Below are 13,061 nucleotides of genomic sequence, written 5' to 3'. Positions count from 1 at the left end.
GTCTAAAATTCAATGGTGGTTTTTGTCTGTGGGAGAAATGGTTTCCTTTTCCATGTGTCTAATTTCTGTGTGAACTTTTTAAAGAGAAGTGTTATCTGTGTGGCTTTAGCTCAATATTGAATCAATGCACTGGAAAAAGAATAGTATTCCTAATTTATTCTCATATTGGTTTCTTCCTTGTCTTCTCATATTTAATTGTTTAATGGATCTTGCCTCTGCTTGGCTGAGATCTCTATGATGTTTACAGCTCAAAGCAGAGTAATTAAAGAAGCACAGCCGCTTTATAGGAAACATATAATTACCTTACCAAAAGTACAGTCATTTTACTTATTGAGATCCAGTCTGGTCCATATGGGAGCATAGCTCCAGTGTAGGTGATCAATTTGCCTCAGTACTAATGGGTACCTATGTTCTGATATGGATAGTTTAAGAGTCATGGTTTAGGTATGAGATTTGTATCTGGTGGACCTTTCTTGGATGTACAAACTATTTTAGAATAGCAACCCACTGAGTGTGACACCTCAGAGCTCCCATGCCCTCAAGTCTGTGATACTCGAAGGACTGTCACTAACAATGAGGCCTGGGCTGATACCCCCACCCCACCCCATCTCCACACTTCTTGAGGTGCAGCCTTGCCTGCTGGCAAACACAAAGGGATGTGATGTTAGCATTTCACTGAACTCAAGGGGAATTTATGATAGGTACCTTTGTGCAAATACAAAAGGGTGTATGCATCATTTTATCTGTGTACATATGAATTAATTATAGTAAAAGTGTTACCATCTCAAATCTATGGTTAATCATTGTTATAATCGTAGGAAACACTATCAGATTGTTCTGTAAATATTAATTACTCAATGACTAAGTGATGCTAAGCCCTTTTGCACCTTCATCGTTGCATCCCGATCCTTTGCACCCTTACCCCCTCTAGTATTCCCAGCTTCCATGTAAATAATTTCTAATTGCTTCTAATGTGATCTTCTTTTGCATGCTTTCATCTTTGTAGCAAGTAGTAGAGTGAACCTTGTCATCAAACTATATAAAGTTGTGTTTTCACAAATTCACATTAACCCCTGCCTTCACCAATGTCTTTGATGGTGTTTCTTTAAGTAGTCAAACCACTCATTTGCAGCATAAGGATAGACCTATTTTAAATAGTTAAAAAGCCTCATAGCAAGACCAGTCTCCAACCACAAAGCAGAAAACTATTATGGTCTGGTAGTTGATTTGCTAAACAGAGTTTCAGCTGACAGAAGAGGGATGTCTGCAGTGCCCTGTAATTGAAATGGAATAGCAGTTGCAAGCAGTCCTGATAACACAGGTGGAAACACATGGGTGGGAGGCAATAGTTTGAGATGCAGTTTTGCCGTGCTGCTGTCCGAGTTTCTCTACTCCACCGGGAAGGGGAGGAGGTCGCACCGGCTGAGCTGAAGGCACCACAGCTGACAGTTGAGGGGGGCACTTCCTAGATGCGCCGGGGCGTCCCGGGAGCGCCTCAGCAAGGGGCAGCAGGGAACAGCAGGCAGGCGAAGTAGAAGAAAGAAAGGAGGGACCCTCCTCGGGGGTAAAATCCAGAGCCGTTTATTAACTCCAGGGGCGCCAGCCGAGCAGGGACCACGAGTCAGGAATACAGCAGCTTATAAAGGGGGTGGAAACACGACACATTAACCAATGAGGGAGAACAAGGGAGTGAACAAACTCGTGAGAAACATGCCGGCTAGCCAATAGGGAATGTGACAGGGAGGGATCCTTGTTCCCGATCCAATCACCCACCGAAGAAAGGAGAACTTTCTGGAATATGGGAAGGCGACAGTGGGTGATGGACAGAACTTGGGGAGGGATTGACAAAAGGTAACCAGGGAAACAGGGGAGGAGAGAACGAATTGACACTCTCAGAGAGAGAGGTTCCAGGGGAGGGGGAAGGGGGATCCCAGGACCGAACCATTATAGCTTTAGGGGGTAACAGAACACACCAAATGAATCCTGTACCACAACACAGTTTGATACCCTTTCTAGCAATCTGCAGCTGTACAAAGCCATGGGTTTGTTAAATTTATTTTCGCAGGTTCTGCAGGACAAAGGAGAAAATGAGACAGCACATAAATACGGATTATGCATTTTGTTGTTGGTAACTGCTATGTTTTAATAATACTGGGACAAAAATGTGTTGGACCTATGTATCAAGCCAACCAAGCAATTCTCTGTGTATCTACCATTTATTTCACATATGTATTACTACCAGCACTCCAAGTCATTAATTAAGTGGAGTTCTCTTATGCGTAGATTTTGCTGGCAGGTTAATTATGGTTACCAGGCTACTGAATCAATAAAGGAATGAGAGAAGGAGATTGTATACCTAGAAAAAGTTGTGTGAAATTAGAAAAGGAACAGAGGGGCTATACTAAAGCAGTTTAAGGATAGTTGTCACAAATTTGAATTTAAGGAAAAAAAAGGATCTATTTCAAGATCTGTTTGGAAAATAATATATTTTAAATGCTAATTGGAAGGAATAATATAATAAGAATAATAAGGTTATGCTTTTCTTTCCCAGGTATTGGTAATGTATTCCCTTTCTATGCACTCATCTTAGTCTGGAAGAGTTGCATCTCTGCTGTGGAGTCTTTTGCCCCACCTAAATTTGCAGGGCTATTGAATACAATCATATACTTGCTCCTTTTCTGCAAAAAGTATCAGAATTTGTTAGCTCACAGCCAAGACCTCCCTTTTTTGTGTCATATGACACTCATATCCTCTCTCACAGGGACAGGAAGTTTTTCATGTTTGCCAAAGAGGTAAATATAAAGTAACTGTTTCCAGTGTTTTTGTTGTGTTAGAATAATTTTTGTAAAAACCAATAATTAGCCCTAAAATGGTGCCTCAAATTCAGTCACTAAAGGGAAATACTTCACTGATTACTAACAGAAGATGCACCATTTAAAAGGAAGGGCATTGCTCAGAAAGTCTTCTGTTTCTTTATTCATGCTATTTGTGAGAAACTCTTAGATAGGATGCCTTGATAATATGCTCTTTATGTAAATCTTCTTTGGCACAGGTGGAGCTGAGGGGTATTAACTCTTGCCATAATTTCAGACACTGCTGGACTGACCACATGCTGCTCCCAATAACCTGCGAAGCAGTTATTGACACTGGCATTGAGTTTCCCCCTCCTGCACAATAAAACAGTTGATTTTTTGATTATATCTCCATGCCCTAGTTCCCTGACTGACCCTGGAGTTATATGAGAAAGGAATCCAACAGCTAGAAAAGGTGGCAATTTGGCAGATGGAGCTATTTCTGAGGAGCGGGTCTTAACACAGAATATTCAGATTGGAAAGGTGATAATTTGTGGTATTGCCAAGGAGTGGAGATTCATATTCTAATCTGGGGCTGCAGTGCACTTGTGTCCTTGTCCTCTTAGCATCATCTCTTCTAATAACAGAAGCATGAAACGGTACCATGGGGCTCTGCAGCTGAGCTGGGTAGCCAAAGTCATAGGCCTCCTCTGCTTCCAGTTGTGCTGGTTGAAAAAGCTACAGCTACCAGTTGAATATCACAACATTTTTTCTGGAGGTGTTAGTCCTCCTGACCCACCAGCGATCAGTGAGTTACTTGGACAACCATTCCTTAGTATGTGCTGCTTCACAGGGGCCGGGTTAACTGCCCCTAGCCTTAGATAATGTCTTTGGTAACTTAGATTGTTCTGACATACATAAGCAAGAGCATACTTCCATGTGCAGCCCACCTAGCAAATTTGAGGGGTCTGCTGTAATGTGATGGTACCCTTTGGGGCAGAAGAGATGGTAAGAGCAAGACCTTTGGTGTTCTGACTGGCCACTTAAGTTATTCTTCACTTTATAAGCCGCACCCTCCACTTTGGTCACCCTGGAAGATAACTTGCCTTTGATCCATTTGTGACCCTTAGCACTTAATCCATCTGTGTCGCTTCCCACCTTTTAATTTTTTTTCATCTGTTTAAATTGAAAACATCTCAGAAGAAGGTGCTTCTGTTTTCAGAATGCCAAGCCAAGCAAAACAAAGCCCAAATCTTGTTCAGGTCCTTCAGTTTCTGCTGAAATAATTAATGAGGTTTTGTGTGAGCTGTTGCAAACTGCCTAGTGATTCTTAGATTTGCCTACACAGTTGCCATGGTACACCTTGGCCAAATAGTTGTTTGTAAAGCAATTTTGTCTCTAATATAAAAGGCACTGTTAAAAGTCAGTTCCTATTATTTTTCATAGAGAATTTTCTATCCAAACTGTAAGCTTAGAATTGCTGACCATCTCCTTAAACACTTCCACGTAATAATGATACATATTCTTCCAGCTAACATATATCATTAGTTTTTGCCAAACAAAGCTTACTTCATAGCTGTAGAAATATTATCATTTACTGGCCTCCAGCCAATCTGTTAATTACCTGCTAGTTCCTTAATGCAACTGAGGCTTTGTTTGATTTCAGTGTAAGTTATTAACTTGCTGGTAAAGGATCAGTACCTCATAAATTGTTTCTCTAAATAACTTTACAATGCTACAGAAGTTTAATTAATTTTTTAAAAATAAATAAGAATAAATATGTGAAGGACAGCTTTAAATTGCAGCTATATAAGGCAACTCTTTTGATTTGAGATATCAAATAGTAGCATCATATCCATGTTAAAAACATCCAAATGTCATAGATTTGTTACTTAGGCACCTTCCTTTCTTTGGGAGAATCTCAGTGCTTTTACATGTACCAGACTCATTGAAGACTGATTCGTTTTTGTCCTGGGTTGGCTATATGATGCTTATATCCCCAACTGTCTGTTCTGTTTATACTGGATAACAAGTTTTGCACCTTTAAGACTTGTTCCAAGAGTGAGGTGGGGAGAGAAGAAGTGAAGGAGTTCGTTATCAGAAACTGCACTTGCTCCCCTGCATCCTGCTCCTAGACTGTGTTGTCTGCAGCACAGACAGACAGCAGGACAGAGCTCTCCTTCGCTTTTAGTTAGCTGAGGCAGAGAAGTTCCCTGGACTGTGGTTTTTCTTTTTCTTGGACCCGTTTAAACCTGCTCTGAACTGAGCACCCAGAGGAGCACCGGCAGCTCACACCTGGAGCCCACCAGGCCGGGCCTGGGCTGCGGCATTTCCACCACCAGAGGGACTGATCAGAGACTGAGGGAGCCGAGCTGCAGCCCACAAAGGGGACTTTTCTGAGTTTGTCATCTCTTCAGATTGGCAAGAGGCTTTATTGTTTAATATTGTTCAATTTTTTTGTGCTGGTGAATGCTTTGCCTCTTAAATAATTATTTTTTTTCCACTTTTCTCCAAGGAAATATCTTCCTGAACCAGTTAGGGGAGGGACCACTTGAATCTGCTTTCTAGAGGAGAAACCCCTTTAGAGATTTTTCTCCCAAATTCACCCTAAACCAGGACAGTTTTCTCCCAAATGCACCCTAAACCAGGACATTCACCCTAAACCAGGACTAAACTACTGCTTAGTTTGGTTTGGTTTTTTTGGTCGTGTTGTTTTAAAATTGTAAGATCAGGTTAGGAGATCTTGGGCCAGGCTTCACTAACGGTAAGTCCATTGAGAGAATATACAATAGTTAAGGCTCTGGCTGTGTTAAAATAATTGAGACCAATAATAGATTTTAATATCTTTTTATGTATCTCATCCCATTCTTTTTTTTTTTTTTTCCTCCACAGAAGTTATAATCTACTTTTTTTTTTTTTTTTTTTTTTTTTAATGTGGGAGAATAGATGGAAAACTCACTGTTTTCAGAAGGAAGAAGCTGTGATGGTCTGGAAATGTCTGGGAAACATCCTTAGGAAGGTCATGTACCTTAGGTCCTAGGCCTTGCCTAGATGCCTTCTATCTGCTAAATAAGCCAGTGGACAGGATGGCTGACTTAGGACAGGTATTCCACACTCTTGCAATGGGCTGTTACTATAATCTGTGTGAGCTGAACTCCCTGAGAGAACAGGTGTGTCCAGGTGAAAGGAAGTATATCAATCAATTGTCAGCTGTAACCACAAATGAAAGGAGAAGTTAAAATCTTCCAGTCAAACAGAGCAGGCAAAAAGTAGTGTTCTTGTCTTATGATGTATTCATCAGACTGGATGAGGCTGAAGCAGAGAGTCACCATATTAAGTGGCTGGCAAGCTTCTAGAATAATCTAGAAATTTTTTCACCTAATTTCTCAGGATCAAGTCTGCTTGAGCTTGGCTTATTAATATGGATTTGGGTGGAGGCTGTAAGGAGTGGGTGAAGGAGTGTAAGGGGACAGAGAAGAGCCTGGTCTGTACAAGAAGGCTGAGGGCAGTAGTGCTTGCCATGGTGGGTACTGGAAAGAGCAGGAGCAGACGTTGTGCTAGAAACAATACAGAGTACAGTGCTTGTTCTCCTGCTCTGCTCATGGCTTCAGCCTGAAAGAAAAAAACCTGAGGTACCCAAAATCACCTGTGATGAACTCGTGGCTTTTGTGTTGTCCTGCTTCCTTCTTTCTCCCTGCCCTCCAAAAAAATCAGCCAAGGTCACATGGTACTGCGCAGTAGATATTCATTTACAAACGCTCCGTGTGGGATTTTAGCACCCACATAGGAAAGAATGACTTAAAGATGAGAGCAACTGTAGAGGTGAACTCGGTTGTCCCAATTTGTATAGGCTGGCTAAGTAGGGTGGGAAGTGGATTGCCTATCTAATGTACACCAAAAGGAAAGATACAGGTTTGTATCATTGCTGATGGATGGTTCTGACTGAAAAATAAAAACCAAAGGAAAGCAACTTTGGCTGAAAATTGGATTCTTAGCGGCAAGAAGTGCCTGATCTGAGTGTTTGTGCCTTTTTTTACTTGTCTCTCCTCTTTTTCCCCCCTGGCCCTGTGACTTTCGGCCCTTTCAGGATTGCCAGTCAGTCTCTCTGTGTCTGGAAGGAAACACTCTGCCCTAGTGTGGAAGCAACAGCTTCTTTTATATCGTGTGCTATATTTATCTAACTTGTGCATCTCAGAGCTAAACTGATAAAGACTGCTAAGACAAGATGATAATTTTCAATCTTTAATAGCTTATCAGGTTTTAAAAACCTCATGAAAGAGCTGTGTGTTAGTTAAATGATGATTAATAGGGAAGCTCATGAAAAAAAAATATACCAATTTATATTTGATTTTGTAATAGTGTTAGATTTGTCTCTTTTCTCTGAATTAAGTCTGTAAAAACAAAAGGATCACAAGAGAACAGCATGTCTCTGCTTATTTAAATCAGGTGGAATTGGTGACACATGACCTTTGTGGTCCGGAAGTTAGGTGGGATAGCTGAAAATTATTGTGGTTTTATACCAGGATAGTCCAAGATTTAAAGCTGAGACATAAACCATCTACTTTATATCACAAGAGTCAAACATTCTGTGGAACAATATAGGAACTGTAATGAAGTTACCATTTTTGTGTCATAGGAGGGGGGAAAAAAGAGAAAAAGGGTATTGTCTTTATTACCTCTTGGTTATTTTTCTTTCCCAATTGCTATGCAGATTGCTGTAGAGCCACCATAGGGGACTTTCTGCCTGGGTGAGAAGATAGTTGTTTTTACAGTGCAAGTTCTCACTTGTGACAAGGTGGAGGATACATCTGTAGATGGAGGGTGGACCTTTGCAGGTTTTAATACTTGCCTGTCTTGTAGTTTAAGCTGGTTGGGCAGCAGGTTCAGATAGATAGAAATGTAATAAATTAATCTGATTCATGCTAACAATTGTAACTATATCGACATTTTAGAAAATATTTGTTAAAAATAATAGAGAAAAAGAATATGTAGTGTCACAAAACAGATGTTTTCACATGTTCATGAGAAAATAGGATGCAGGATGTAGTTTGAGATAAGTAAAATCCCAAAATGAACTAGGCCTCGGGATGATTAAGGAATCAGCCTTGAAATGGACAAAATCGGGATGATTCCAGGTATCTACGACATAATAAGGCTTACTTTTGGAATATAATGCTGGCTTCTATAGCAAAAGACTTGGGGCTCATATGCAGCCTGTGGGGTTGTTCAAAGGACAGTGATGATGAGGAGAAACCTTCATTGGAAGTGACCACCAAAGAGCCAGAAGACCCCTTAGAAACAAGCAGAGCCTGTGTGGTATAGTGACGTAGATTTCAAGAACCAAAAATAGGAGGAGATTTATGGGAAAATATTGATGAATATGTATTAGCATACAGTGTATAAGTTGTGTTTGGATTCCTTTGTTTTTCGTATGGGAGGCAGGGGGAGAAACCCTCCCAATACCCCGGTCAGGTTTGTACTCCGGTTGGTTTTGCTTATTCTTTATCCAAACCATTGCCAAATTATTTTTGTATCTGCTTGATTATATTTGACTGTATTATTTTATATAAAATTGCTGCTCAATTAAATTTGTTGCTAAATGCAACTTTGTTGTTTATTGAATTAGACATATAGAACTTTATTCATAACAGAAATAAGCTATTTGCAAGTACAGTGGCACAGTCAGATGAAGATTGGCACTAGTCTGATCAAAACAGTTTAAACTTCTATTTAGAGAAACAGGGAAAGCAGTCAAGTACCAGAAGCTAAAAGCCATACAAGATCTCAAGCTTATTCCCTATGCCACTATGAACAATTAATTTACACAGCACAGTCAACTAATTGTGGGTTTTTATTTATAATGCAAGTGTGCTGATGTTCTCTTTCTTCACTTGCAGCTGCCCTGAGAGCTTGTGCTGATGGAGGTGCCAATTGTCTCTACCACATCACAGAAGGGAGCCAGGAAAGGTATGCCAGCAATACATTTGAAGTCACTGAAGTTATCTTTTCCCAATGAAAGTAAAATGTGGAGGAGCAGGATCTGTTCAGTTACTTAAGCAGGTGCTTGTTCTGTGCATAGTACTTTAATGAACTGTGAGAGGTTGCATAATATTTTCTCCACGTTATCCTAAATTTTTTTTCCTGGCTACAATTTATAAAAACACAGGTTGCCTGAAAGACCATTTTCCCTGAAGCCCACTGGTCTTTTTTCCTCTTGAAAGCTCTGCTCTCAGTCTGTCTTATTTTGTGCATCCATCAGAGTTAGGCCTCTGAAAAAATTTGCTGTGCCCCTAGCAAGGGTTGCCTGGAGGAGCATCTCATGCTTGTCACCATGAGCTGAAACAAAGTATGTCCCCTTCATTTTTCATGTGAGGCCTTAGAGGAAATCTACTTACTTAGTGAAGTGAGATGGATAATAAAATAGGAAGACTTATTTTTTAATTATTTTTAATTATCATCAGGGCATTATAAATGACCAAAGGTAAGTAGAGACACTATCTATAAATGTGTACACTAGATAAGGAAATATGATTGAAAGAATAGGTTCTTGTTTTCTGCAATGGCATTTAAAACTGTAAAACATCCCAGGTTTCTGCAGCAGAGTTGTTGAACAGGGGTTGTGGTGCAAAATACTTCACTCAAGTGATTTCTTATCTTTGTAGTGGAACCATGAAACATTGTGCAAACTTAGCTTACTAAGGATTCTTTTTGCGTGTCTTTAGGATTTTCATTTTTTTGAGCAAGAATTCATAACTAAGTATTTTCATAAATGTTAATTGATACACTGACTCTTGGAGCAAAGGAATGAGAAAGGCATCTGGTAGAACTTAGAAACTTAGGAGCAGTTTTATTCATACAGCAAAATCTGACACATAGTTTGCTTTTCATCTCATGGAGAGTGAATGATGGGAACAAGAGGAAGCTCAGTTTCCTCCTCTCCTTCAGAAAAAAAGACAAGAGTTAGAGAGGAAGGCTGTAGTCCAAAAGGAAAAATTAAAGTAAAAATTTCTTCCTTTGTCAGCTGTGAGAAGTTTATCTAAAGTTCTACAACTGCTAAGACTGGAGTCTTGGAAGCACTGCTGTTGTACACTATGTTTTATAACATTCAATTTGTCCTTTTTTAGTAGTTGCTCACAGAGACATGGAAAACTTAAGCAGGTGTCTGTTTGAATTCAAGACCAACTTGCAGCAAACAGTTCTCTTTGATAATGGTGATGCTCTCCAAAGAACAACATTTGAGAGCTTTTGCTTTACCTTCTCTGGTAACCCATTAATCTGTTCTGCACATATTTATGTTTGTATTAAATAAATATATTTCAGGGAAAATGGATAATTATACTTTGACTTAATAGTTCTTTCAGTCTTACATACTTGGCCCTTGGAGTATTCTTTTTCTCTATCTTTCTTCTTCTCATCTTAATTGCTTTGGTTGGCCATATTTTACCTTCAAAATAGTTCTTTTGAAACAAAAAAAAAAAAAAGAGTGCATAATTTGGGCTTTTGTCTTTAAAGAAATCATTCTGCTGGAAAGAATATCCATTTACTTTTCCGAAGTATTTTTTCTTTAAATTCCCTGCCCATTGTTATTAAAGAGCTGTCTCCTCAGACTCTACTGATATACTAATCATTTTTTAATCCTGTCTTAATGTTTTAAAACTATACTTTATTCAAAGCCCTGATATCTAATTGTGTTGTATCAAAACTTGGAAAACAATAGTCCTTTAATTTTAGGGATATTATAATGTACAACAGATATAAATAAAGAATTTCATTGATTTTTTGAGCTTGATTCTCAGTGACACTAAATTTTTTGAAGAATCCTTTAGAATGGGAGTTAGTGATAATATTTTGGAAAAGAATAGCTTACAGTATGGTGCTCTTGTACTGGTATCTTCCTTTGGAGATAAGTTCATATTACAGAATCACAGAATGGGTAAAGTTGGAAGGGACCCCAATGGATTGAAGAAGGCCTTCTTGTCTTTGACAGCCTTGGCCAGCTTTAATTCCGGATAGATCTTGACCATCCTCATCTCATTTATACCTACTGTGACAACCTCTCTGTATTCATTCCAAAGTCCTGACACTGATTGCATTTCCTGTGTGTTTCCTGCCTACACTCAACTAATGACAGGACCTCTTAATCATCCACAGATCTATTTTCCCTTGGTCTGATTTCTTTCTCACTGGGACGCAACATTCTTGGGACTGGAGGAAGTGATTCTTGAATATCAACCAGCTCTCTTGGACCTCTGTTTCCTGCAGGCCTCATTCCCATGGGATTCTTCCAAGAAGATCCCTGAAGAGGCTAAAGTTAGCTCTTCTCAAGTTCTTAGTTACAATCTTACTGCTTCCTCCTTCCCCATACTGAACTCCACTCATGGTCACTACAGCCAACAAGGTCTTCTCTGTTAGTATGAGATCAAGCAGCACACCATTCCTTGTAGGATCATCCACTTCTTGTGTTAGGAAGTTGTCATCAAGGCTTTCCAGGAACCTCCTGAATGGTTTGTGCTTCACTGTGTTGTTTCTCCAGTAGATGTCAGGGTAGTTAAAACGCCCCAAAAGAAACAGCACCTGTGACATTGAGGCTGCTTCCAGCTGCCTGTAGAAGGCCTCATCAACCTCCTCCTCCTGCCCGGGCAACCTGTAGCAAACACCCACAACAGCATCACCCTTACCAGTCTGTCATTTTATTGAAACTCATAAGCCCTCAACTCACTCATCATCCTCACCAAGACAGAGCTCAATACATTCTAAGTGTTACCTCACTCATAGATGGCAGCTCCACTACTACACTGCCGCTCCTCCTCCCGGCTAGCTGATGACAGGAGGCGGGGGGCGGCAGATCCCCCCTCGAGCTCCGTTGAATCCCAGGTGCCAGTGTCGGTGCATCATAAAACACAGAGCAGTATACGGTCCTGGGGTAACTTTATTTGATGGTAAGCTTCTCCTTCTTCTGCCTCCCAGGCCCCTGATCAGGGGGAAAAAGGAGCTTATATTTGGGGGCAGTTCTCAGGGGAGGGTACAATCTTTAATAAATCAGGAGAATTGGGAGCAAAAGACCAGGTTGGAACCACAATGTATAAACCAATAAAAATCCCAAGGGAGGAGAACAGTTTTGGTAAACTGATAGAGTTTGGAGAAATAGAAACTAGCAACTAACAACAAGAAAAGTGATGAAAATTCTGGGAAAAGGTGGGAACAAAAAGGAAACAGCATCAAAAACTACCAAATTAGAAATCAAACAATAAACCTACTTGTGATAAGGCACAAAATGATGACGCAGACACTGCTGCTCTCGAGGGGAACAAAAAAGAAGAACTTTATTTTCTGACTCTAACATTTATAGTTTTCCAAAGGTGACAGTGGATTGGAGGGTGACAGTGCCACCTCTCCAATGCTACTGCACAGACCAAGGGTCCATCAATTCTCTCCGCCTCCATGAAAGAATGCAAAACATAGGTTATTTACAGAACTGTGTGTGAGAAAGTTTGTTGAAAGAATGTAAACATTAGAAAGCTTAACAAAGTCTTACAAAATCAGGGCGACACCTACTAATAAAACAAAAACACACTACAACACTACACCTTCCCAGTCTATCTCTCCTACATAGTGTATACCCTTCATGACAGCATTCCAGCCACGGGAGTTATCCCCTTACATCTCCATAATCACAGTGAGATCTGTGACTGCACACAAGATCTGTCCTTCCTCTTGTTTTTTTCCCATACTCTGTGTGTTGGCCTACAGGCACTTTATAGAGGTATTTGATTCTGTCAATATTCCAGAAGGGGTGCAGAGGGATGATGCATAGTCTTTCTTCTGGTTGTGTCTTTGAATGCTTGTGTTTAATTGAGGTATTCCCTTTTAAGCCTCCTTTTGCTGCTGCCATGGTTGCTGTAGTTCTTCCTCAGTGCTGAACAATTAACTCGCTTTTCATTATGTTGGCCTATGCCAGTGGATGAAAAGCAGTGAAGGGTGATTCAAGAGCCCCCCACCTCCACCTGTTTCCTATTTTCTCCACTGATGTCTTGTCTTGCTTTTGTGCTTGACTCGTCAAGCCAAGGAAGTTCACACCTTCCTCTCTATAGCATTGCACACGCTGACATAGCAATGAGACTTTATGTCATGAGTTTAACATATGTAAGATGTTATCTGTCTTTCTCTGTTTTTGTGGTGTCATTTTTATGATGTTTGGTTGGTTTTTGCATTTTCTCAAAAAATCTGAGTTGCAATTATTTTTGTTTGAAAACAAACCTGTCCAAGAAA

At 40.1% G+C, this 13,061-nt stretch overlaps 1 protein-coding gene across 2 annotated transcripts in view; it reads left to right on the top strand.

The window, feature by feature from the left end:
- Window positions 1-13,061, top strand: part of TPK1 (thiamin pyrophosphokinase 1) — a 304,971-nt gene that overhangs the window by 108,280 nt on the left and 183,630 nt on the right. For both annotated transcript variants that reach the window (XM_041425230.1, XM_041425229.1), the window contains one exon: window positions 8,690-8,759. In XM_041425230.1, the coding sequence (XP_041281164.1) occupies window positions 8,690-8,759 (70 nt within the window). The remainder of the gene's footprint in view (window positions 1-8,689; window positions 8,760-13,061) is intronic.

The sequence above is a fragment of the Onychostruthus taczanowskii genome, unplaced genomic scaffold, assembly GCF_017590055.1.
Source record: "Onychostruthus taczanowskii isolate IOZ18803 unplaced genomic scaffold, ASM1759005v1 scaffold88, whole genome shotgun sequence".
Classification (NCBI taxonomy): domain Eukaryota; kingdom Metazoa; phylum Chordata; class Aves; order Passeriformes; family Passeridae; genus Onychostruthus; species Onychostruthus taczanowskii.
Note: the sequence above shows the minus strand (reverse complement) of the source record. Positions and strands in the feature narration are given on the sequence as shown.